At 44.0% G+C, this 26,631-nt stretch overlaps 1 protein-coding gene across 5 annotated transcripts in view; it reads right to left on the bottom strand.

Annotated features, from left to right (window-relative positions):
* EVI5 (ecotropic viral integration site 5) overlaps positions 1 to 26,631 on the bottom strand; it is a 936,315-nt gene that overhangs the window by 416,380 nt on the left and 493,304 nt on the right. For 4 of the 5 annotated variants that reach the window (XM_078646330.1, XM_078646331.1, XM_078646329.1 and 1 more), the window contains 2 exons: positions 13,590 to 13,622; positions 12,828 to 12,974 (listed from right to left, as the gene is read on the bottom strand). The exons of the other annotated variant lie outside the window; for it this stretch is intronic. In XM_078646330.1, coding sequence (XP_078502456.1) covers positions 12,828 to 12,974; positions 13,590 to 13,622 — 180 coding nt within the window. The remainder of the gene's footprint in view (positions 1 to 12,827; positions 12,975 to 13,589; positions 13,623 to 26,631) is intronic. 5 annotated transcript variants of the gene reach the window in all.

Consider the following 26,631-nt stretch of genomic DNA (forward strand, 5'->3'; position numbering starts at 1 on the left):
GAGAGATAGAGAGGTAGAGAGATAGAGAGAGGTAGGTAGAGAGGTAGAGAGGTAGAGAGAGAGGTAGAGAGGTAGAGAGAGAGGTAAAACATAAGCATAAAACCTGGATCCCTAATAGTAAACCACAAATTCAGTTTCCATGGGGACTTACGTAAACATGTTTTGAATTTGTTTACAGTAATTTAGAAACTGCACATTTTTGAGATTCCTTTTACACTAAACTTTTGTAATGTATTCTATATAGAACCTATTTCAGCAGGAGAAACAAAAGGATAGAGATCTTGCAAGGCTTTGAGCGAAGAGTGTTCATGTGACCATTGTAGTAAAGAATAAGTCTCTATGAGCTTCCTGGTTTTAGACAATCTGGGGCCATTAAAAGCCCTTTACAAAACCCCAAAATAAAATAAAACATTAAATTAAATTTAGAAACTGGAACGTAATCTTCCTCCCTCTACCAGGTTATGAAACTCCTTAGTGATTTAGGAAGTACTTATTATTAATGCACCCGATTACTGTGTTTGCGGATTTGTTTTTACAGATACAGTCAGAACACCACCTGTTTCTCTGTATGCATTTATTTTTAAATAGTGGAAAGAAATTGAAAATGAGTCTTCCTTTGGGTTATTTTCAATGCGGTAAGTCATCACTGCGAGACCAAAGGCTGTGTCCACTGTCAGAGAAGGGACTTAAAAAGGTTTTCTAGTGAAGCTTTACACAGCTGCAGACATACATATGTTTACACTACAATGCTAATTTTTGCATACCAGTGATGCACTGTGTATGGCTTCTTATAACACTAAAAGCCCAAAGGGTACCCTTGGGCAAAGGTGCCATCATGAGTTAAATAGAAGAGGAAATATACTAACTGCAGCTTCATTTTTTCAGAAAACATTAAATAACTATGGATAAATGCACGTAAAATATTTAACAATAAATATGGATAAATGCAGATGGAAAAAGTTTAAAGAGTAAATTCCTTAAAACCGTGAATCCTATTATTAATGTACGATGGGGGTGTTTTGTTCTATTTTATAGCTGTAAACAACTTCTTATAATGGTGAAATGAATGCGCAGAGTGCTTTGTGTAGTGTTCATTCATTAAAGATACTCAGCAGAGAACCAGAAATTGTTAATCAGGGATGAAATCGCTGAAGCTTTAAGAAGCTATTAGGAGGGGCTTTGGCGGGAAAAACCGAAGGAGGCCAGCAGCAGGACTGCTTCCTCCCTGGTGCGCGAGAGAAACTGCAATCACTTTCAATATGTTTGACAAATCTTGCGCCGTTCTCCTTCTTTGCCATGGACCTGCCAGTTGCTGATTTTCGTTTGTTCTCGCGACAGTGGCAAACGGAAATAACTCCCATGCTGTGGTTGGAAATGCTGCATGTGGCGGCTGCGCTTTTACTTCGTTCTTGTGTTGCTTCCAAAAGAGGTGTTTCAACGAGTTAGGAGATATTGTGCCTCACACTTAGAATTCATGGTGTTATTGTAGAAAGATAAAGAAAGAAGCATTGGTGGCGCCGCGATAGTGAAAGTAATAGCGGCTGTAAGGGTGCCGCGAGATGGCGCCTGTGCTCGGTGCTGCGAAAGTGAAAGTAATCGCAGCTGTAAGGGTTACCACGAGATGGTGGCTGTGCTCGTAAGCCCGCGCCCGCAACAGCAAGCTCTAGGCCACCACCAAATACGTGTGGTAGCATTTTCTGAAGCACGTTTACTAAAAGTCTAGCCAGAGCAGTGCATGCACTGGCTCAGGCGAGACCTAAAAAGGAAATCTTAGGCGAGCTGCTCTTAGGGAAGATCACATTTGGGGGTGGGAGGAGACATGATCATAACCCTCTCTTTTTCTAAAACCAATAAGATGGGAAAAGAGGAGCAAGTGATCTGGGGACAAGCAACATGATTTGTTGGTTGCCCAATATCAGCTATGAGGGGTTTCGAGCAGTTGCATCTATCTGTCAGGCAACCTCTTTGTTGGTGCATGCTAGTGGGATACTTCTGACCAGATTTCAGTTCACTAAAGTCTTTGCAATCGCTCTGGAAGCAGCAGGACTGGATGACTATAACTTCAGGTCTCCTTCTTTCAGAGTTGGGACAGGCACTTGGGTAAAGATCAAATTATCATACTACCTCAATAGGAGGTTCTCCTAAAGTAAAGGCACCTCTCACCATTATTGTTTACCGAAGACAAAATGAAAATCATTCTTCTGCAGAAACCACATCTATCAATTGACGAGGTTTTCCTTCATGTTTCTTATTGAAATCACATCTATCAATCTTTATAAATTGTACGGCACCTATACCACTCACAGAGGCGCTCAACAAAAAAATGCATTTCAGATGGATATTCCCATGAGGAATAAACTTTCAATAAGATGCCAAAGAAATCACATGCCATCTATTCAAGAGGGCCTCAGAGGACAGGGAGTGATACAGAAGGGAAGAGGTCTCTCTAGCTATGGAACAGATAAGGACACTCCTCAGTTAGGCGGTGCTGATCTAAAAACAAATAAAAGATAAGCAGTGTCACCTCGAGAATTTCCATTCCCAGAGAGGAGATAAAAACATAAGGCATACTCATGGCTGCCTTCAGCGGCGCAAATACAGACAGAAACTACAACATGGGGAGGAAAAGATGGACCTCGTACCAGGTGACCCTGGGGTAGGGAGGTCTGGGGTCAACCCATGGGGCTGCACACTGTCCCTGCTTCTCTAGAATCTGAAGGAGTATCAATATTGCAGTAAAAGCAACAGTACAAACTTCGATCTGAGTTGAGGAAGGATGGTGGATGTTTTTAGTTTAATATGTGTTCAACAAAAATATTTATTTAGATGGGAAAAAGTGCTCTGCAAACAGTGTGTGCTTTTTTCTAAAAATGGAATAATCAAAAGGTTTGCTGTGTTAAGATCACCCGTATCCCAGCCTGCAGGAAAAGGCAGAGTAGCAAACAAAATATTCTTTTTTAGCGCAGTGTTTGCAATTTTCAAAGTGGTGGACAATATTAAGATTGCAGTTCCTACCACCTTTAAGTTTGTGGGAAAGAGGTGTGAAACCAGTGAGTTAACCTATAAAGCCATACGTTTCTGAAAAGTAGACAACATTCTGAATTCAGCAAGGAGTTATTGGTTTAGCTCACTCATTGTTTTCCCAAAGAAACTAATAGTATGAAAATAAGAAAAAATTGAATGAGGTGCACCGTTTTAATCAGTATTTTTGCCCTGATGACCAATCAACCCTAAAAACCTTTTATACATATAAACTCCAGCTAACCATGAACCCTTAAAACCCCACACCATCTTAAACTCCACATATTCCCGACCACCAAAAACCTTCACCACCCAAAAACTCTACCATTCACTGAACCTTAAAAACACTCTCCAGACCTAAACTTCACTCATCCGTAAAACCTAAAAAAAACTCAACACCCCTACAAGTCACCCTTCCCGGAACCCTAAAAACCACTCACCAACACCTATCCCTAAACCCCCCCAAAAAACTCACTACCCTAATCTTCAACCAAGTGTGTAATTTTGGATGTTTCCTTAAAAAGATCTCCTTTAAAATGTTTCCTTTAATTTTTGATTTGTATTTACTCAAAATTGTCTTTCCTTAAAATTGGTTTCTCAGTTTTCGTTTTTCCATTAATTCTCATACATCAGACGTGCTGTGATAGATGTAGAGTGGAAGATGGGGATTTTGTTTTTACATTTGACGTGGCCTTGTCGGAAGACACAATTATTTGAAGGCTGTGGGGGGGCGCAATCAGATATTGCTGGGGGACACTCGTGCTTGCTCTGATTCTGGTGCTGCTGGGTCATGTTAAGGACCATCTCGCTACCCCTAGGAAACTGTTTTGCTGCTCCTGGCGCTTGCTATCAGCTTGATAACCATGAGAAGGAGGCAAGGCGGCACCGAAACCCCTTGATCGATTTTGAGATATGGCATATTTTAATGAACAAATGTTGGAGTACTTGGAACTTATGCACCCTAAATCCCAGCCCAAGGATATATGGTCGCCAGTACAAAAGTAGCTTCTTCCGGAATCTCAACCAATGAAGGACTATGAAAGCGAGCCAAGTGCTTTGAATTACCAGAACTTAATTGTCATGTGGGTATGATGATGTAACCATAGACTGTGGAAACAATGAAGATACAATGTAATGTGATTCATGATAAGGTTTGTGAAGATAATGTTGATTGCTAGAGTAACCTCTTAGTTTTAGTCATGCAAATCCAAGAGTGAAATGTATCCCATTGGTGGCACCCGTGTAGCAGGATGATGGATAAAGTTGTAATGTCTTTCTTTTGCTGAATAATAATAAAATAAAACTATCTTATTGAGGGCCTTAGAAGGGATTAGGGAACATACTGCTTCTGTGACTACTGTAGATCCTTCTTGTTACTGATGTAACCCTCTGTGTTGTACGGCAGAACAAGCATCAGAGTAAGTATGATGGGCCAGGACCTCTAGCAAGCTTCAACTGTATGTGCGGTATCTCTGACAATATCAGTGAAAGCCTGTGTGTGCCGGACTCATAAGAAATGTCATGTAAGAAGAACTACTCTGTACCTCTGGTTCCATAGCCTTGCAGTAAATACAGGGAATTCTCAAGGGCAGGAGCTCCAACCATAGCAATGGGGATTTCATCCCCATAAACTGGAATATAATTTTTAAAAAGTCAATTTCGCTTCCTCATCAGTTTGTGAAAACCATTGAACATCAGAAAATCTCTGAATAATTTCACGAGCAGCTCTTAAGGCTATATTATGAAAAGGATACAAATGGCAGCTAAGTGAGCATTAAGTGTTAGGCCCCATGGCACTGAAGGACGTACTTGTGGGATCAGTCTATGAGTAAGAAGAACCGTACCCTTGCCCCTGACAAGCTGGTAGTAAGGGCCCACACACATTTGTTCTGAAGGTCATATCACCTTTGCACATAGGGCAATCCGTCACTCTTGTTCTGTACTTTTCTCCTCTGTATCAATCTAAAGAGGAGAGGTTGTATCAGTTGTACCAAAGGCATGCCCTTACGTTCTATATTGATGGGACTAAGAGTACCACTTTCAAGATCAAATGTTTGCTGGATTCAGTAGTACAAAGGCAGGAAAGGTGGTCCTTAAGAAGACTACATTAAATCGGATCATACTCGGCATCAAACCGTTATGCCTTGACCAAAGCAGGTCCTCTTGAGCACTTTTGGGCTCATTCCACCAGGGCAAAAGCTGTCAGTATATCCCTAGCTTTGGGTCGTCCGTGTTGGACATCTGACACGCTACCACATGGGCATCTGTCCTTTCTTTTACCAAGTACTACTGCACTGATTTTCAAGTTAGTAGGGAGGGTAATTTTGCCCACGTAGTCGTGTAGGACTTTCAAGTGTAAATCTACTCCTTAGACCCACCTCCTTCTACGGGGCTTTGTTTTGTTATTGATTCACAACATGAGGAATTTGCAGCGAGCAGTATCCATCAAAAGAGTAAGTAAACTAAGCTTTGGTAAAGCTCTGGAGAATAATCTAGCACCATATTCTTCTAAACCCCCTACTCTCCCCGTTATGTGCAATGGACTTACGGTAGAAGTAATACGTTTTTGCATACTTCTAGAATAAACTTAATTTGCCAGCCCAATCCCTGTGTAGGAGTGTCGAAATTGATTGAGAGATAAAAGAAATCAGCACACTGGAGTGACACCTATATACCTGGTCTGTGACATATCTGGAGGCAGGAAGGTATCACAACAGAGACAGATTGAGTCACCTAATGGCAAGAATGAGGTAATCCGAGAGTTTTCAGATCCAGTCTAGTCTCAGGGAAGATTCATAAGGTGAGGAATCTGTGGTTAAAAGAATCAATACTTTTTAGGCAAAGTGCTTGTTCAGTAGCATAGCCTATGACTTCAAAGACTTGACTGACCTTGAGTAATCAACTTTAATTGACTTTTCACAAATATTCAAATCCGCAATGAAAATATCATCTTTGGAAAATACGGTCTTTGGAAAAGGGCTTATTGTTTTAAAAGCTCACAATGCATAAGCTTTTATGTGATAAAAATACATATGTACATAAAGGCTGGGCAAAGCAAAGGTCTCACTAGATCAGCTGACTGAACGTTGGGTCACTAGATGGCCATAAACAGTATCAATCAATTTATAGCAGTGTGGACGGTGATAAATAGATGTGAACAGAAATATCCTGAGAGCAAGCTTGCATCTCAACAAGCCAATGAGAGGGGGTGAAATGAATAAAAGCACAGGCCTTAGTAAAAGGAAGATCGTAGCTTTTCCTGAAGAAGTCACAGATTAATAAACCGACACCAAAAGGAAAATGCTACTTACCAGTATGCATCTGTTCTTGGCATGTAGAGCTGCAGAGTTACACACTATGCATAGATGGCCACCTAGTGTTGGGCCCGGATGTTTGCAGTTTGTTTTGTTGTAGAAAAGTCTTTGGAAGTCACGGGATAGGTGACTCCTCCTTTGGATGATACTGCGCATGGGCATCGGCTCCATCCCCAGATTGTTTTTCGCCATTAGGGAAGTGATGGAGCTATTCAAGAGGTAGTGATGTCCATGTGATTTGTATCTAATTAACCCCTTCCACACTCATGACGAGCTGGGCTCGTCATGAGGTAGCCTCCTGCTACGCTCATGACGAGCCCAGCTCGTCATGTGACATGTGTTTTTGTTGATTCCAGCACACAGCGGGAAAATGCATAGCATCGATGTGGTTAAGATAATACTGGAACAGATAAAGGTAGCAGGGGAGGCGGGTGGGCGTGTGTAACTCTGCAGCTCTACATGCCAAGAACAGATGCATACTGGTAAGTAGCATTTTCCGTTCGAGGCTATGAGCTGCAGATTACACACTATGCATAGATTGTATAGCAGTACCCACACTTAGCGGCGACCACCAGTATCTGTTGCAGTTGTTTGAAACAGTGTTTTTAGTACAGCCTGGCCCACAGTGGCTTGTGGTTTAGTTTGCACATCTACACAGTAATGCTTTGTGAATGTGTGCGGTGTAAGCCATGTAGCTGCTCTGCATATGTCATCTAGGGAAATGTTCCCTAAGAATGCCATTGAAGCCCCTATCTTTCTTGTTGAATGGGCTTTTGGAGGAATTGTTAATGTACGTTTGGCTTTCTGGTAACATATTTGTATGCATTTAACAATCCATCTGGAGATCCCTGATTTTGATATGGGGTTGCCTTATGTGGCGGTGAAAAAGACACAAAAAGTTGTTTCGTTTTACGAAAAGTTTGTGTCCTTTCGATACAGTACAGTAATGCTCTTTTGACATCTAAGGTGTGTAGAGCTCTTTCTGCGACTGTTTGAGGCTGCGAGAAAAATACGGGCAGTTCAACTGATTGATTTAGATGGAATGGTGAAATGACTTTAGGAAGGAATTTAGGATTAGAACCACTTTGTTATGATGCATTTGCACAAAGGGTTCTTGAATGGTAAATGCTTGTAGTTCACTAACCCTTCTGAGAGAAGTAACTGCTACTAGGAAGGCTACTTTCCAGGTTAGGAATTGCAATTCACATTTGTGTAATGATTCAAAGGAAGGACCCATTAATCTTGTAAGCACAATGTTCAGGTTCCACACTGGTGCCGGTGGCGTTCTGGGGGGGATTATTCTTTTGAGTCCTTCCATGAAAGCTTTTATAGCTGGTACTCTAAAAAGAGATAGATGTTGTCTATTTTGTAAGTATGCTGCAATGGCAGCAAGGTGTAGTCTGATAGGCGTATAGGCTAAATTACACTTTTATAGGTGTAATAAATATCCCATGATGTGTTGAATAGACAAGTCTAAGGGATTTATTTGGTTGTTTTGACAGTATATGACAAAGCGTTTCCACTTAGCAGCATAACATGCTCTAGTAGTGGGACGTCTAGCTTCTTTAAAAATGTTCATGCATTCTGGAGGAAGGTTGAGGTAACCAAACTATGACCTCAGGAGCCAGATCGCTAGGTTGAGCTGAGCTGGGTCCGGGTGTGTGATCTCTCCATTGTTCTGTGTTAATAGGCGTGGAGATGGGTTTAGTTTTTGGTGTGGTACTACAGACATTTGCAACAGCGTGGTGTACCACGGTTGTTTGGCCCAAGTTGGAGTGACTAGAATGAGCGTCAGGGAATGCTGTTGTAGTTTGTGTACCACTATCGGAAGTAGTGGGAGAGGAGGAAAAGCGTACGCAAATAGTTTTGACCAGATCATCCATATCGCATTGCCTTTGGACAATGGGTGTGGGTATCTGGCAGGAAAGCTTGGCCATTTTGGGTTTTCGTGGGTGGCAAAGGGATCTATCTGAGGTTGTCCCCACATTTGAAAGAACGGATGAAGAACTTGCGGATGAAGTTCAGACTCGTGGATCTGTTGTGTTTGTCGACTTAGCAGATCTGCCATAGTGTTTTGTACTCCTGAGACGTGTTGGGCTAAGAGGAAGATCTTTAGCGGTATAGCCCATCTCCATACCAGCTGTGCTAATGAGAGAGCTGCAGAGAGTGTGTCCTCCCCCCCCCTTGTTTGTTTATGTAGTACATAGCTGTCATTGTCTGTGCGGACTAAGACAGCTTTGCCTGACACTTGAGTCTGAAATGCTTTTAGGGCTAGAAACACAGCTAGCAACTTTAAGTGGTTGATGTGGAGTAGCTTTTGTTGCGGTGTCCACCTGCCTTGCATGGTGTAATGCAGTAGATGAGCTCCCCAGCCGGAGAGCAATGCGTCCGCTGTCATGACTATTTGAGGAACTGGCTCTAGAAACGGTCGCCCTTTGGAATAGTTTTTGGTGTTCCACCATTGCATAGAACGATGAGTCCGACAGTCTACCAACACTAGGTCTGTCAATTGACCTTGAGCCTGGTTCCATTGGTGTGCTAGGCACTCTTGAAGTGGACGCATTTGCAGTCTTGCGTGAGGTACTACAAATATGCAAGATGCCATCATCCCTATGAGCTGCATGAACACTCAAGCTGGTAGCGAGTGTTGCGGTTTGAATTTTGTTAGGAGAGTTTGTACACTTGTTATCCTGGCTGGAGAGGGATAATCTAGGGTTAGTTGGGTGTTTATTGTAGCGCCGAGATACTGTTGAATGTGCGAGGGTTGCAGCTGCGATTTGTTGTGATTTACTGTGAATCCCATGTCGTGAAGCAGTTGAATAGTAGCGTGAGTGTGTTGCACACACTGACTGTATGTGGTGGCTTTTATGAGCCAGTCGTCTAGATATTGGAAGGCATGAATATGTTGTCTTCTTAAGTGTGCTGCTACTACTGCTAGGCATTTGGTAAACACCCTTGGCGCTGTTGTGACTCCGAATGGGAGCACTTTGAACTGGTAGTGCTGCCCGTCTAGCACAAATCTGAGATATTTTCTGTACGCTGTGTGGATGGGAATATGGAAGTAGGCGTACTTGAGATCTAGAGTGACAAGGAAGTCGTTTAGTACCAGCAGTGGAAGGACTTGTTGGGAGTGTGACCATATGAAAATGATCCGACTGTATGTAAATGTTTAGAGGTCTGAGGTCTAGGATGGGTCTTAGAGATCCGTCCTTCTTTGGTATTAGGAAATATGGGAGTATACTCCTTTGTTTTTATGATGCTCTGGAACTATTTCTATTGCATTTTTCTGTAGGAGGGATATTACCTCCTGTGTGAGCAATGTTAGATGTTCCTGTGACATTGGACGCTGCTTGGGTGGTATGTTTGGGGGGGTGGATGTTAGTTCTAGACAATAACCTGATTTAATTATTTGGAGCACCCACCTGTCTGATGTGATGTTTTCCCAGGCTGGCAAGTATTGTTGGAGTCTTCCCCCAACAGGAGTGGAATGGGACGGGGGAAGGGAGTCACTGGGCAGGGTTAGAGGCAGAGCGTGAGTTGTTATTTTTACCTCTGCTGTTGTTACCCCTGTAACCACCCCTTTGGTAGCTCTTGCTATAAGTGGACTGTGTAGGGGCTTTGTACGAGGTAGAAGCTGTATCTGAAGTATATCCCCTGGTGGCACCTCGATAGGATGAGCGACGAAATGAGCGTCTGGGAGCCTGCAACTGCAGGGCTCCCATAGATTTGGCGGTGTCTGTATCCTTTTTCATTTTCTCTAATGATACATCTACGTTGGGTCCAAATAGGTGTTGCTCATCAAAGGGTTGATTAAGAATGGCACTTTGTACCTCAGGTATGAACCCTGATATACGCAGCCAGGCGTGTCTGCGTAGTAAAACGCTGGTGTTAACTGCCCTAGAGGCAGTATCTGCTGCATCAAGTGCACACCGAATAGAGGTGTTTGTGATGTTTTTCCCTTCTTGGATAAGCTTGTTTGCTCTATCCTTGTACCTGTCAGGGAGGTGCCTCATTAATGACTAACTCGTCATAATGTGCCCTGTCGTATCTGGCTAATAATGCCTGTGTATTGTCGATACGCCACATGTTTGCTGCTTGAGATGCTGTTCTTTTCCCCGATGCGTCAAGTAGCTTAGACTCCTTATCTGGTGGTGCAGCCTCACCTGATGTTTGTGAGTTTGCTCTCTTGATTGCATTGGAAACTACAAGTGAGTCTAGTGGTACTGGACCTTTAATATATGCTGGGTCTGAGGGGGCAGCTTTATATTTGTTCTCTATACGAGGGTTAATGACCAGAGTTCTGACTGGGTCCTTGAAGACTTCAGGAGCATGCTTAATCACTCCTTTAAGCATTGGTAAAATGGATGAAGACCTTTGTGCATTATCAAAGGTATGCATTAGGAAGTCTTCCTCTACAGGGTCTGTATGTATGCCTACCCCATGATATTGTGCAGCCCTGTGGATTAATTCATTAAACCCTATAGTGTCTTCTGGTGGGGAAGGCCTTGAGGGGTATAAGTCATCCTGAGGGACATTTGGAACATCTGGGGTGGTGTAATCATCCCACGGGTCAGGGGATCCTGTAGGAGTGGCAGGATCATGTATGTTACCCCCATATCATCAGAGCTATCATCCCTGTTGTGATCATCTGGTATGATAGAGGATGCTGGGGAATGCTGTGGTATGGGAGGATGTGGTGATGGTATAGGTGAAAGAGAAGGGGAAGGCAGTCTAAGGGAGAGGTAGCCATGTCCTCCTTCTTTCAATGCGGAGCTGGTGTGTCCAGTGGTCGCTTTTTTGAAGCCAAAATTAAGTGTCCAGTGATTGGATCCTTAGCTAGAGTCTTTTGAGCAGGGTCTGGATAGGGTAAATCCTCTGCAGGGGGTCGATCTTTTGGTGCGGAGGAAGGTTTGGGCACCGAAGTGGCTTGTTTTGTTTTTTTGACAATGTCTTCTACCGGGGAAGCAGGAGTCTTTTTCGGCTCCGAAGCTTTTTTGGGTTCCGAGGATTTTTTCGTGTTCCGGTGGTTTTTTGGAATCCGAAGTGGGTTTGATTGGTTCCGACCTGGGTTTCGGTGCCAAAGGAGTAGTGGTGTGTTTCGGCGCCGATGGTTTAGATGTAGGTGTAGGTGCCGGCACCGTGTGAAGGCCGACTCGAGCCCGAGTTGCCTGAAGGCTTAATTGGCTTCTTAGCCAGGCCCGAAGATGGGGCAGTAGAAGCAGTGTCTCGGTGCGGGCGAGGGTGTGACTGGGGCCTTCCTTGAGTGTCTCGAGGAAGAGTCGGGGTCGACGGTCTTACTTACGACCCGCTGCGCTGGAGTGATGTCCTCGACATCGGAATCTTCTGCCTTGGAGCTGCTGTAGACGTCGTGTTGTTCTGGGACGTTGACGCCTTCTTTGAAGATTTCGTCGGGAATCGGAGCTGAAGATCTTTGAGCCATTGTTCTCCTCGCTCTTCGGTCCCAGATAGTCTTTTTGGAGCGGAAAGAGGCACAAGCTGAACAGTCTTTCTCCGCGTGCTCTGGAGAGAGGCAGAGGTTACACACTTCAAGAAGGTCGGTGTGGAGAAACTTCGACCCACATTGAGGACACTTTTTAAATGGCATCCTTTCCATGAGCTGGAGTCGAGACCTATCTAGGCCTGAAGGCCGTCGATGACGACCGGAATCGAGATCCTCGACGTTGAAGAGTAGCGTCTACTGGAAATGCGTTCAAAACTAAGTTTTGTAAGTTGGTGAGGATTACGCGCCGAAGGAATCGGTTCCAACAGGGAGCGCTGGAAACACATCCGAGCCCGGTGGCGGAAAAAACCAATATGGGGATGGAGCCGATGCCCATGCGCAGTATCATCCAAAGGAGGAGTCACCTATCCTGTGACTTTCAAAGACTTTTCTACAACAAAACAAACTGCAAACATCTGGGCCCAACACTAGGTGGCCATCTATGCATAGTGTGTAATCTGCAGCTCATATGCCTCGAACATAAAGATTCTCCAAACTACAACTCTATATAAATCCTACAACAGAAATGTCAAACAGTTTTAAATTCCTACACCCTTCCACCTATAATGAGACCGGGTGTATTTACTACCATAACTCAAATCCAGACTTAAAACAAACTATACAAACGATATCCATTTGGGAGCAGGTGCATGACTGTGGGATTAGGTGCATGGTGAAATGTGAGCATTTTGGCATGCGGACTTTAGTACCACTACCTCTTAAACATAGTTGATAACACTGGCATGCGATCCGGCTAACGTGCAGCCAATTTTATGTTTCTGTATTTGATTTACATTTTCTATAAAAGCTAACCAATTACCCAAATCCATTTATACCATATTGTCGAATAGTGTACACACGTTTTCATCTGTTTTCATAACTACAAATAGTATGGAATACCCAATAGGCAAAATTAAACAGAGCAGATGCCACAAGGCTCATGAATTTACAAGAGATTAGAAAGTAAGAAAAAATCTGCCCGAGCGCCTTACCCTTTGTTGATGCTGCTGGAACTCCTTGATGGTTTGCTGAGCTTGTTCCAACTTAGTACTGGCCTCATCATTCTGCTGTTTGATGGTGGCCAACTCCCGCTTTATGAGGTAGTTTTCCTCAGCCTCCTGGGCTCTCGTCACTTGTCCCTTTGGACATAATTGTTTATGTGAAGCAATTTAGACAGATGCAGGACTACTGTCTTTCAAATAAGTTTAATTGACTTTGCTTAATGTGAAAGCATTGAGAGTAAGGCCACAAATGCCAAAAATAATGCTGAAACATAGCGTGCAGCATTTTAGTAGCTTAAGGACTTAACTAATGAAATTCACAATAGTTGCATTTAAAATGTAAACTTAAGCAGGCACAACTGTATTTTCGGTTTTGCAGTCAAAGATTTAGTTCATGCAAAAAGAGTTGTACATGCATCGTTCTGTTAGACTATTACAATTTTGATTTAAGGGGTATGTTAATGTGATTTCACAATAGAATTAATTGTTGAATTCATTGTATAGGTTTTCAGTAAGGTTAGCAATTAGACAACGTGCAGGTTTTTTTTAAATTACCCTTTAACATGTCAAGCGGTATAGTATTGAAAAATTAAAAAGTGAAATGCTTAATGTCTCACTTAACCACAATTCAGGGTTACATGTTTGAACAAATGCATGTAAACATGCATATATCAAAAACAGAATGTCTGTTTTTGTGGGTAGGGGATCCTTTTTTGTTATTTTTTACATGTTAAACATATTTTGAAACTATACCTGTATCAATCTATCTGCCAAGGAAGCACTTTCCTACAAAAAGGAAACAGTTCAAATAGGAGCATGAGAAAGAAATGTGAAAAACACACAGGTGATAAAAGTTTCAAAATTGAGAAGTATGAAAAAATTCACTCCCTCATTCTACCGTCTGTTTTGAAAGAAAAGACACTGCAGCGGGGTAAGAATTTTAGATACACATCCATTCTCAAATATAAACAAACCTACAGAGTCCCTTAAATCGTAACTGAAATTGCAGACATAGTAAGGTTTACAGGCTGCAGCTGCATAGTTTACGTACCGTGTAAAAGTGCAAGGTACTATTTTTCAGGTTTTCCCCTTTTTTTAATTCCTCTTTACTTAGCAATATATCTTCTAGCACATTCATTTTTCGGTCCCTTCTACAAAACATGACATCACCTCTTGTAATCGGGTATGCAATATTTTTTGTTATATAATATATGTATATATTGTTATTACCTTAAAATGTGTAAGCAATTGGAAAAGCCTACAGGTTCCCTTCATCGGTATCAAATCATTCCCAGTTCCTTGATTAAGGCACACTTACCAAACCAAGCCACAATGCTCAACCTGTCACCACAATCTGAATTAGGCTCTGGTCTATTGTGAAAATCGAATACAGATTGCACATTCTGCCATAAACTGACAAAAATTGCCATACCAGTGGCAGGATGGGTGCTACAAAAATGGAAAGAATATTGAATGCATTAGGTACCCCAGGGCTCCGCTCCCCCCCCCCCCCCCCATATTTAATCTTTACATGGCATCCCTTGGATCCATTCTTGCAGACATTAATATGATATGCTGACATAATATTAAGACCCATTAATATACATATACACAATAACCACCTCTACCTAATAATCCTGTCTTGAACTCATCCAATCTTACATTTCAATTAGCATCCCGAGGCTAAAACTACTAACGGCTGCATTCCTCCAGTTTGCCACCATCCCTAAACAACACCAGATTCAAACCTGGCCCTCCAACAAACTGATCAGGCTTTACCTCCCAGCTAAGAGACCACTCAAAATTTCTTGGATTCACTCTCGACACAGATCTGAGATTCAAGCAATGGAAGCTTGGTTTCAATCAACCTTCGGAACACAGTGAAACGGTTTTGTCCCAGAAAATAACTTCAGAACAATTGTACAAGCTTTAGTCCACTCCCATCTGGACAGCAGTCTCCCCGATACCACCTGTGTACCTATGAAAGGTATCCTACATGCAGAGGCATGGCTCATAAAGGGCTTAAAGAAAATTTTCTACATCTACATTTAAGGACCTACACAGTCGCTCCTTCCAAGTCGAATCGGCATCAAATAGACTGAAATAGAAGGCAACCAACCAACATGTGTACACAAAAGCTTAGGCTAAGATTCCTCCAGACTGCCCTCCCCTACTGAAGATTGCCTACACTGTTGAAAGAAGGCCCTATTATATAAAGCTACAGCGGTCCCTTACGCCACAAACATTCCCATCTTAGGTATCCCTGCACTGCAGGGAGGACTCACGAGGGCCAGAATACAGACATGGACGGACAGTGGGGTGGAGGACGTAGTTGCGTTCTTCGGCGACGGCACCCCATGCTAGATCATGACTCCATTGTACAGGCCACAGGTGCTCCACCACGCCTATACTTATTGCATGCTACTGTAGCACATTATGTTAGAACCACATGGGCCCCACAATGAAATTAACCCCCACAACCTAGTACACCTCTTATACTACATTGGTCCTGGGGGGCATTTGGTACGATGGTTATACACTGGAGTTCGGGCGCATGCACTTACTTCTCTTAGAGCACGCTGGGCCGAAGACTCTAGCATGGAGATTACAGACAAAGCATGGAAATGTATGCTAGAATACCCCAGAAAAGTATTGTGTAATGCAAAATTAAAATGTATTCAGACGATGGTCCTTCATAGATCATATCTCACCCCTCACAGAATACATTGCATGTTCCCGGACTCCTCTCATTGTTGCCCCCGTTGTAGAGGAGATGAGGCGGATTTTATCCATATGCTATGGTCCTGCCTTTGCTTACTAGACTACTGGAGAGGAGTCTGCCAAGCGCTGCATGAGGTAACAACTCCCGGTCCCGGATGAAGCCCTAAAGTGCCTTGTAGGCCACCGTAGACGCTCACGGGTGCAGAAGGTGCGGTTAAAGTTTTTAGATCTGGCACTCATCATGGTGATAAGATTTCTTACAATGTGGTGGAAGTCCCCTACATGCCCAGCGATCTCCACCTGGCAAGCTGACTTACATCAATGGGAAAGGGAGGAGGGTTTAGCTCTTCGTAGAGAAGAAGACAGATGGCTAAGGAAGCAGCCCATCTCAATGGAATGGGAGGCTATGATGAGTGAGTTGGAAACGCTTGACTTCTCTCCCCCACAGGTTACCCCGACCCTGTAACATACGAGGCTACCATATGTCTCCTAACCTCTAGGCCCTGAGACCTGACCAAATAATGGCCTTGTTACAGAAACTGCATTCCCTGCAATGATACATCTATAAGCACCTCTTCGATTAACGTGAAAGTTGATGTGGGTCTAACCAGGAGACGGGATGGGAGGGCTAGGGTGTGAGGGGAAGGTGTTTGTACTAGTTCCTTTGGTTAAATGTAAATGTGCACACTTTTGTATTGATTTTATTTACATTGCATAACCACTGATGTCTTACCAGCAGTGCCAAAGAAGTATGAGACTCTTGCTTCAATTGGATCAATTGGCCCATACCCTATGTATGTAACACGTACTGTAATTTTGATATAAGAAAAACAAAATGACTATTTCTGTAGGATCCTTTTTCAGGATGTGATGTAACATGGTCTTCAATAAAGTGTGTTAAAAAAATGTGTACACAAAAGCTTAGACCAAAGTTTGACTCTTAGATGCCTTTCATATGTATATGTCTTTTATTCACGTCCTTCATCGGGAAGCATAGGCACCAATGCTTTTGGATGATGAAAGTGAATAAAAGACATACATATGAAAAGGATATACTAGTCTCACTTTGGTCTAAGCTTTTGTCTACACATGTTTGTTTGTTACCTCTCTTTTTCAATTTAAGTGCCTCTAATGTTTGGCCAATGAGCAGCTGACCATTAGAAGTGCGCAACTTGTTTTTGTCAATCCAGTGACTACTTCAGGAGGTGCAGCATTGGGTCCCTTGGCTGCCATATATCACATCAGCTTCAAGTCCAGATGCACAACTTATCAAGCCCTCAATAAGACACCAGCTTCCCTGACAAACTAGCCACATCTGGGGGACAACGCCAGACCAGGAGACTGGATATCACCAGCTTAAAGAAGAACATTGCAAGGAAACACATTAGAAGCCAAGCCTTGTCCATTCATGCCTCGGGGATTTCAAATAGCACTACAGACACCGGATCAGCAACGACTCTCCTACAATTAAAAAAACTGCGACTACACCTCTTCAACGAACACTACCTCTGAAACTTTAGTCTACCACTGATTTTTACTAATGATTTTTATCTTTTGCTATTTAATTAGCAGACTGTAGAGAAAAGGATCAGAAAGAAATTTAATTGATTCAAGACGAAGTTCAAATGTGTAAATGTTAAAAAAGGCTTAATGAGACTTAAATTGAGCCAGCATTTGGACATATGTGGCGCATTGGCCTGTTTTTGATGTAGTTTTGATTGTACAAAGTCTTGTGGAAAAATTTAATGTATGTCGTTCTATAAAATGTTGGTTTTGTAGATTGTTGTAAGTATTATGTAAATTGTGTAACATGTGTAAGATATTTATGTGTTCTATGTGAGGGATGAAATCCATGAAAAAAGAAAAATAGTTGTTTAAAAATAGGGTAAATACATAACCCAATCACCAAAGGAATATAGTGTGGTGGTCTCAAAAGCAATATTGAAATAATCAGGATACCAGGTATTTTTCTCTTTTAAAATTTATCTTCAAGGGAGCATACCCCGAGTTAAACACGTCATTGCTCTCGAGCTAGGTTTGCTCTCTACAAATATCAACACATACAAATCTGTGTTGAGCGCCCCACAGCCTTTGTGAGCATGGTTTGTGCTATAAAATAAAACTAGAAGGAAGTTTGACCTAATCCATTATACGCAGAGCACGTACCTTAATTACCCAGCAAGCTCAAATAAATATATATTTTTCATTTTATACACGCTATAATACGATCATCATGAAGGAGAACTTAATTTTTACTCCCGAAGAATAATTTTATTGCCGACTTTCAAAAGGAGAGAGAAAAATATTCCAGTTCAAAACGTGATTAACGCAATCCTATCTTGCCTACTAAAGACGCACCTTGTGTACGCTGATGAGAGCGGCGTCACTACGTCCTTACAGTTTAGCTCCGGGATGAAGGTGAAGCCTAAACAATAGGCAGACCATTTGTAGTTTCCTCCTTTTCCTACCCATTTCTTTATTATGCTACTATATGATGATGCAGTGCCTCCTTCAATGGCCAAAAGAGGGCAGTATTGTTTTACGAATCGTTCTAGGGGCGGGTGATTAAGGGTATTCGAGGCGAATATGTGGTGAGGAAAAGGAAGGGTTGGAATTAGTTATTATCTTTGATGTTTTACTGTTTTAGTAAACATGGAAATAAAACATACTGAATGATCAAGTGGGCAGTGGTTTAAGGACAAATGACTGGTTATTTGTAAAGGTCCTATTCTATTATATGATGAATCAGCTCACGGGCTTATACCCTGCTTCCAACATATGTAAAACAAACCAATCATATAAACGATGGAGCGCTTTTCAAGAAACACGTGGCCTGCGCAGATACCCGACCTGCCTGGGAATGGGTAGAGATGTGCCTAGATTATTCCTACAGAAGAAAGACCCCCTTGAAGAATAGGTTGAAACTCTGATGCCGACTATAACTATTGGGCTTTAGTACTAGTGGCGCCCTGTGCGACAATGTTTGTTGGTCTGTAAAAGCAAAAATTCAGAATTTAAAATGTAACACAATTTTTAGGGATTTTCTTTAATAATAAGAATTGATTTCTACATAAATTAACCTTTTTTGCAATATTAGGATAAGGAAAGACTGGGCAAAAAATCATGTAGCTGTAATATATTCCTTGCTGCTTGCATGCAGCTCTTTGACGACAGTTAATGGCTCACTGCCATATATTAGGATTTTAGCTTTTAAAGTGCAAGTAACTAAAGGAGCTCCCTGACAAAAGGGATAACCCATTAGCCTATTTATCGTGTATGCACTTTGTGATCTGAATGTGACACGTTCTTTGCAGCAGGCATTTTAACCTTCTGCGCTATGATGAGTCAAAACCTCCTCTGCCAGACAAAGCTCGGTCTCTCTCCAGGAAGAACATTAATCACAGGAGTTATCGTGACATTTTTAGTGATGCTTGAAAATTGCTGGGAAAGGAACGTGGCATCTGGTGCTTTTAATACAATAAACATGGCGCCCCTATCCCAAGTCAGCGCCCGGTGCGGTGGCACCGATCGCACCATCCTAGAACAGGCCCTGCTTACCAACGCTGATGCTAGGCTACGAATTTTATGGGCAACGGTGGTGCATGACCCCCCATTTCTCTTTTGAAGTAGCGACAAACAAGTTACTTACCTTTGGTAATGCCTTATCTGGTAGAGACTGTCTATAATTTTAAGGTTTGCAGGGAATTCTGGGTAGGAAAACGCTGGGGGACCCACGCATGCCATACCTCCCTGGACTGCCCCGGGTGTCTACTTTTCAGAACTGTTTGGGTTTTGTAGTTTTCTCAAGTTTGCCGCCGAGCCCCGGGCCAAAAACTCAGGTCTCCCCCTCCCCCCTCCCAAATAGGTTTGTTTTGCTATAGGTTATTTTTAAGTCTCCACCGTACAATTTGGGCATTTTCCTGTTGCAGCCACTATGCCTACCCACGCAAGTGAGGTACCATAGTTTTCAAAAATGTATAGGTTTGTTAGGTTTCCCTAGGTGCCGGCAAAGCTAGGGTTCAAAAACAAAAGGTAGACACTTTGCCAAAAAAGGGCCCGTTGTCACTGCAAAATTGCGGTGCGAACACGTTGCGTTTTGCGCTGTTTCCTGTCGCAGGCACTAGGCAGACCCAGGCAAGTGAGGTACCATTTTTTTCGGAAGACCTGGGGGAACCCGGGGCGGGTGGAAATTTGTTGATCCACGCAGATTCCAGAACTTTCCACCACAGAAATGTGAGGAAAATGCGTTTTTTTGGTCAATTTTTTAGGTTTGCAAGGGATTCTGGGTAACAGAACCTGGTGGGAGGCAGTTGAGTCACCCCTTCCTGAATTTCCCTGGTTGTCTAGTTTTCAAACATGTATAGGTTTGCTAGGTTTCCCTAGGTGCCGGCAGAGCTAGGGTTCAAAAACGAAAGGTAGGCACTTTGCCAAAAAAGGGCCAGTTTTCACTGCGAAATTGCGGTGCGAACACTTTGCGTTTTGTGCTGTTTCCTGTCGCAGGCACTAGGCAGACCCAGGCAAGTGAGGTACCAATTTTTTCGGGAGACCTGGGGAAACATGGGGTGGGTGGAAATGTGTTGATCCACGCAGATTCCAAAACTTTCCACCACAGAAATGTGAGGAAAATGCGTTTTTTTTGTCAATTTTTTAGCTTTGCAAAGGGATTCTGGGTAACAGAACCTGGTGGGAGGCAGTTGAGTCACCCCTTCCTGAATTCCCCTGGGTGTCTAGTTTTGAAAAATGTATAGGTTTGTTAGGTTTCCCTAGGTGCCGGCAAAGCTAGGGTTAAAAAACGAAAGGTAGGCACTTTGCCAAAAAAGGGCCCGTTTTCACTGCGAAATTGCGGTGCGAACACGTTGCGCTTTGCGCTGTTTCCTGTCGCAGGCACTAGGCAGACCCAGGCAAGTGAGGTACCATTTTTCTCTGGAGACCTGGGGGAACGCTGGGTGGGTAGAAATTTGTGGATCCACGCCGATTCCATTACTTTCCACCACAGAAATGTGAGGAAAATGCGAATTTTTCCACAATTGTTTAGGTTTGCAAGGGATTCTGGGTATCAGAACCTGGTGGGAGGCAGTCGAGTCCCCCCATCCTGAATTCCCCTGGGTGTCTAGTTTTAAAAAATGTATAGGTTTGCTAGGTTTCCCTAGGTGCTAGCAGAGCTAGGGTTCAAAAACTACAGGTAGGCACTTAGCCAAAAAAGGGCCAGTATTGACTGCGAAATTGAGGTGCGACCACGTTGCGTTTTGCGCCGTTTCCTGTCGCAGGCACTAGGCAGACCCAGGCAAGTGAGGTACCATTTTTCTCATAAGACTTTGGGGAACGTGGGGTGGGTGGAAATCTGTTGATCCACGCAGATTCCAGAACTTTCCACCACGGAAATGTGAGGAAAATGCATTCCCCCCCCAATTTTTTAGGTTTGCAAGGGATTCTGGGTAACAGAACCTGGTGGGAGGCAGTCGAGTCACCCCATCCTGAATTCTCCTGGGTGTCTAGTTTTCATAAATGTATAGGTTTGCTAGGTTTCTCCAGGTGCTGGCAGAGCTAGGGTGCAAAAACTACAGCTAGGCACTTTGCCATAAAAGGGTCAATTTTTACCTGCAAAATTGAGGTGTGACCACGTTGCATTTTGCGCCGTTTCCTGTCGTAGGCACAAGGCCGACCCACACAAGTGAGGTACCGTTTTTATCGGGAGACTTAGGGTAATTCAGATTTGTAAATCAACTGTTATTACCTATTGAGTTTTCATGCATTTCCCCCTTCCCAATGAAAGACATTGTGTAAAAAAAAATCATTTTGAAAATGACCAATAATTCTCATGCTAGTATGAGTATTTCCAATTTTGAAAATGTGCAAATATATACGGTTTCTAAACTCTATAATTTGTACCCAATTCAGAAATACATAGGTGTCTTTCATACCGATTTTTCCATGTATACATTTTCCAAGAATAAGTGCTCTATACCCTGTAAATAATAAAATACCATTGCAAGTTGCTGCTCAGTTATTGGCTCTGGGTTCGTCGGGTTCTTGGTGAAACTACAAGTCCTATATATCCCCACAACCAGGAAGGTCAAGCTGATGTAACGGTATATTGCTTTCAAACAGCTGTCAAAATTACAAGAAGTTACAGGTGAAAACGTTGAGACAAAAGGCTGTTTTTTTCAACTAATTTTCAATTATTCCAATATCTAACTGTTAGTTTCTATAAAGAAACCTTCATGGATTTAGACAAATGACCCCTTTCTGAATTCAGAAATTTGTCTACATTTCGAAAATGTATAGCTTTCCAGGATCCATTATTGCTTTCAAACTCATTTCTACCATTAACTGGAAGGAGGTTGAAAGCTCTAAAAATAGAAAAAATAGGCTATGTCCCAGAAAAATGCCAAAACTGTGTGAAAAATGTTGGTTCTCTGACAAAAGACTGTCATTCCTTAAAAGCTGAGAAAATGGAGATTTCAGCCCCACAAACCCTTTTTTGATAACATTTGCAGGGAAAAACCCAGAGGCTTTCATTTGCAGCCCGGTTTTCCAAATTTTCTGAAAAAAACAAAAATGTTACTGTATTTTGCTTAATTTCTGTGACCCCTACAAAGGAATCCACAAACCCTGGGCACCTTTAGAATCCAGATGATGTTGGAAGAAAAGGACGCAAATTTGGCGTGGATACCTTATGTGGTCAAAAAGTTACAGGGGCTTAAGCGTGCACTACCCCAAATCGCCCAAAAAAGGCTTAGCACAGGAGGGGAAAAGGCCAAGCAGCGAAGGGGTTAAAAAAATTATTGAGTGTGTATTCCATTAACAAAAAGAGCACTCCAAAACTCAATTTCATTCCATTTGATAAGACTTTCTAGATAAATGGGAATATTGAAAATTTGTCTTGGTCAATGGTTTTTAGCCACTCTGCAAAAAATCGGAAATCCTAAACGTTAACAAAAACAAAAAAGCCACAATGCTTGCGCCTTTTTTTCTTCTTTTTAGTTACCTGTCCGAGTTGGATCAGTAACAAAAATATAATAAAACGTGCTAAAGCATTTACATTTTAAGCAGGAGTGGAAGCAACTGGGGACAGAAGTAATGGGGGGGAACCTGAAAGCAACACAGGGAGCATAGGAGCGAGGTGTAAGAAACAAGGGAGAGGATGAGAGGGAGGTGGAAGCAGCAAAGGGGAGGGTGAGAGGGAGGTGGAAGCGACAAAGGGGAGGGTGAGAGGGAGGTGGAAGCGACAAAGGGGAGAGTGGGAGAAAGGTGTAAACAAAGGAGGAATATTCAAGCAACAAAGGGGAGGGCGGGCGGGAGTCCTAAGCAACAAAGGGGAGGGCGGGTGGGAGTCCTAAGCAACAAAGGGGAGGGCGGGTGGGAGTCCTAAGCAACAATGGGGTGGGCTGGTGGGAGCCCTAAGCAACAATGGGGAGGGCGGGTGGGAGCCCTAATTAACAATGTGGAGGGCGGGGTGGTCAGGGCGGGTGGTCGTCCTAAGCAACAAAGGGGAGGGCGGGTGGGAGTCCTAAGCAACAAAGGGTAAGGCTGGGTGGGAGTCCTAAGCAACAAAGGGGAGGGTGGGTGGGAGTCCTAAGCAACAAAGGGGAGGGTGGGTGGGAGTCCTAAGCAACAAATGGGAGGGTGGGTGGGAGTCCTAAGCAACAAATGGGAGGGTGGGTGGGAGTCCCAAGCAACAAGGGGGAGGGCGGGTGGGAGTCCCAAGCAACTAGGGGGAGGGCGGGTGGGAGTCCCAAGCAACAAGGGGAAGGGCGGGTGGTAGTCCCAAAGCAACAAGGGCGGGTGGGAGTCCCAAGCAACAAGGGGGAGGGCGGGTGGGAGTCCCAAGCAACAAGGGGGAGGGCGGGTGGGAGTCCCAAGCAACAAGGGGGAGGGCGGGTGGGAGTCCCAAGCATCAAAGGGGAGGGTGGGTGGGAGTCCTAAGCAACAAAGGGAAGGGTGGGTCGGAGTCCTAAGCAACAAAGGGGAGGGTGGGTGGGAGTCCTAAGCAACAAAGGGGAGGGTGGGTGGGAGTCCTAAGCAACAAAGGGGAGGGTGGGTGGGAGTCCTAAGCAACAATGGGGAGGGAGGGTGGGAGCCTTAAGCAACAATGGGGAGGGCGGGTGGGAGTCTTGAGCAACAATGGGGAGGGCGGGTGGGAGCCTTAAGCAACAATGGGGAGGGCGGGTGGGAGCCTTAAGCAACAATGGGGAGGGCGGGTGGGAGTGTTAAGCAACAATGGGGAGGGCGGGTGGGAGTGTTAAGCAACAATGGGGAGGGCGGGTGGGAGTGTTAAGCAACAATGGGGAGGGTGGGTGAGAGTCCTAAGCAACAATGGGGAAGGCGGGTGGGAGTCCTAAGCAACAATGGGGAGGGCGGGTGGGAGTCCTAAGCAACAATGGGGAGGGCGGGTGGGAGTCCTAAGCAACAATGGGGAGGGCGGGTGGGAGTCCTAAGCAACAATGGGGAGGGCGGGTGGGAGTCCTAAGCAACAATGGGGGGGGGCGGGTGTGAGTCCCAAGCAACAAAGGGTAGGGTGGGTGGGAGTCCTAAGCAACAAAGGGAAGGGTGGGTCGGAGTCCTAAGCAACAAAGGGGAGGGTGGGTGGGAGTCCTAAGCAACAATGGGGAGGGAGGGTGGGAGCCTTAAGCAACAATGGGGAGGGCGGGTGGGAGCCTTGAGCAACAATGGGGAGGGCGGGTGGGAGCCTTGAGCAACAATGGGGAGGGCGGGTGGGAGTCTTGAGCAACAATGGGGAGGGCGGGTGGGAGTCTTAAGCAACAATGGGGAGGGCGGGTGGGAGTCCTAAGCAACAATGGGGAGGGCGGGTGGGAGTCCTAAGCAACAATGGGGAGGGCGGGTGGGAGTCCTAAGCAACAATGGGGAGGGCGGGTGGGAGTCCTAAGCAACAATGGGGAGGGCGGGTGGGAGTCCTAAGCAACAATGGGGAGGGCGGGTGGGAGTCTTCAGCAACAATGGGGAGGGCGGGTGGGAGTCTTCAGCAACAATGGGGAGGGCGGGTGGGAGTCTTCAGCAACAATGGGGAGGGCGGGTGGCAATCTTCAGCAACAATGGGGAGGGCGGGTGGCAATCTTCAGCAACAATGGGGAGGGCGGGTGGCAATCTTCAGCAACAATGGGGAGGGCGGGTGGCAATCTTCAGCAACAATGGGGAGGGCGGGTGGCAATCTTCAGCAACAATGGGGAGGGCGGGTGGGAATCTTCAGCAACAATAGGGAGGGTGGGTGGGAGTCTTCAGCAACAATAGGGAGGGTGGGTGGGAGTCTTCAGCAACAATAGGGAGGGTGGGTGGGAGTCTTCAGCAACAATAGGGAGGGTGGGTGGGAGTCTTCAGCAACAATAGGGAGGGTGGGTGGGAGTCTTCAGTAACAATAGGGAGGGTGGGTGGGAGTCTTCAGCAACAATAGGGAGGGTGGGTGGGAGTCTTCAGCAACAATAGGGAGGGTGGGTGGGAGTCTTCAGCAACAATAGGGAGGGTGGGTGGGAGTCTTCAGCAACAATAGGGAGGGTGGGTGGGAGTCTTAAGCAACAAAGGGGAGTGCGAGAGGGACGCATAATAAAACAAAGGGTAGGGCGGGATGGAGGCCTAAGCAACAAGGAGAAGGATGGAAGGGACAAGGAAAGCAAAATGGAAGGTGTTGGTGGGTGGGAATGAACAAAAGAGAAAAGAAGGAGGGCACATGTGGGGGCAAGCAACATGAAGGGTATGGAGAGGCAATACAGAAAAGCATAAGGGCACACCCTAGTTGGGCATTGATGGAGTGTCTTAACAATCTAACAATAGGTAGATGTTAGTAATGGACCACGAGGGCAATAGACAATGCGGCTGCCACCTCCTAAAAAACATCTTTGGTGCGGCTACTTGTTTTCTTCAAATTAAGCACTCTGCTAACAACTGTCAACTGCTTGCCCTGCAATTAAGGGCTATTAAACCTCTTGCTATTCGCCTACCAGGTCTTAGATCCCTTTAAGTCTTCTCAAACACTGGAGTGGCGAAGCACAATTCCAAAAATAACAAAATCTGGGGTTCTAGGCACATGGTAGCAGCATTACTGAGCTATATCTGGGAGTATGTACACATTTCAGAGCCAAATGATGTATTAACGTTTTCTTATAATACATCTATTAGGTTCGAAATTAAGGAAAAATAAAGCTCCTGCAGTGCAGATATTACATAAACTATTTTGAGAAGTCAGCCAGACCAAAAGTGCTCCACATTAATCATGTGGCCTTTTATGAAAAAGTGGGTTAAACTCCAATCCCAAATGTTAAATGATTCTTTTGTATAATTTAAAGGGCAGTGCCAAAAATGTGTGGACTGTAAATATTTTATAAATACATCATTATCCACCTTTTCTGTGAACATCCTTTGGATGAGTCGCACTAATATCTCCTTTGCAATGCGTTACCTAAAATACACATTGGTTCACAACAGAAATGTCTTGAAATTGAATTTTTTTTGCTTTCAGTTTGGTAAAATATTTTTGGGTGTAAATGCTACATATTTGTTTAGAATACTTTAACTATGATCTGTCTGGTTTTGAAAAGAAAGTTGCCAGAAGTCGCTTCAAAAATTAGTTTGGAGGCACTCCAGCCTTACCCCCGCTTTTACAAAAGCTCTACAAATGAAACTAGCTTTGCCTGATAAAACTTAATATTCTACGTAATTTAAATGATTAAATACAATATTACTCATAGTCAACTTCCCAAAACTAAATATTTGTGATTGATATCCCCAAGTAAACTTTTACTACCATTACTAGCTCCACCAAATCACAGAAGTTGCAGGGTTCATCAAAGCAAAACCTCCACATGGTAGGCTCTAGCAATCATTAAGATATTGTTAAAACTGCTATAGCCAGAACACACAAGTGGTGGAGATGATAAATACTGTATAGATCGTCCTCAGAAGCAGCGTTGGCCAGCGAACACGTTACACAAGATCCAAACATATGGTTTTATTAAAAGTACCTAGCTATCGGTTCAGATATCACACATATAGAGTCTCCCATAATATGTAGACACAGGCCATGATGCAGGACACACCCTTTGTAGCTTAACAGCCTTGGTAC

Source organism: Lissotriton helveticus, chromosome 1_1 (assembly GCF_964261635.1).
Source record: "Lissotriton helveticus chromosome 1_1, aLisHel1.1, whole genome shotgun sequence".
In the NCBI taxonomy this organism is placed as follows: domain Eukaryota; kingdom Metazoa; phylum Chordata; class Amphibia; order Caudata; family Salamandridae; genus Lissotriton; species Lissotriton helveticus.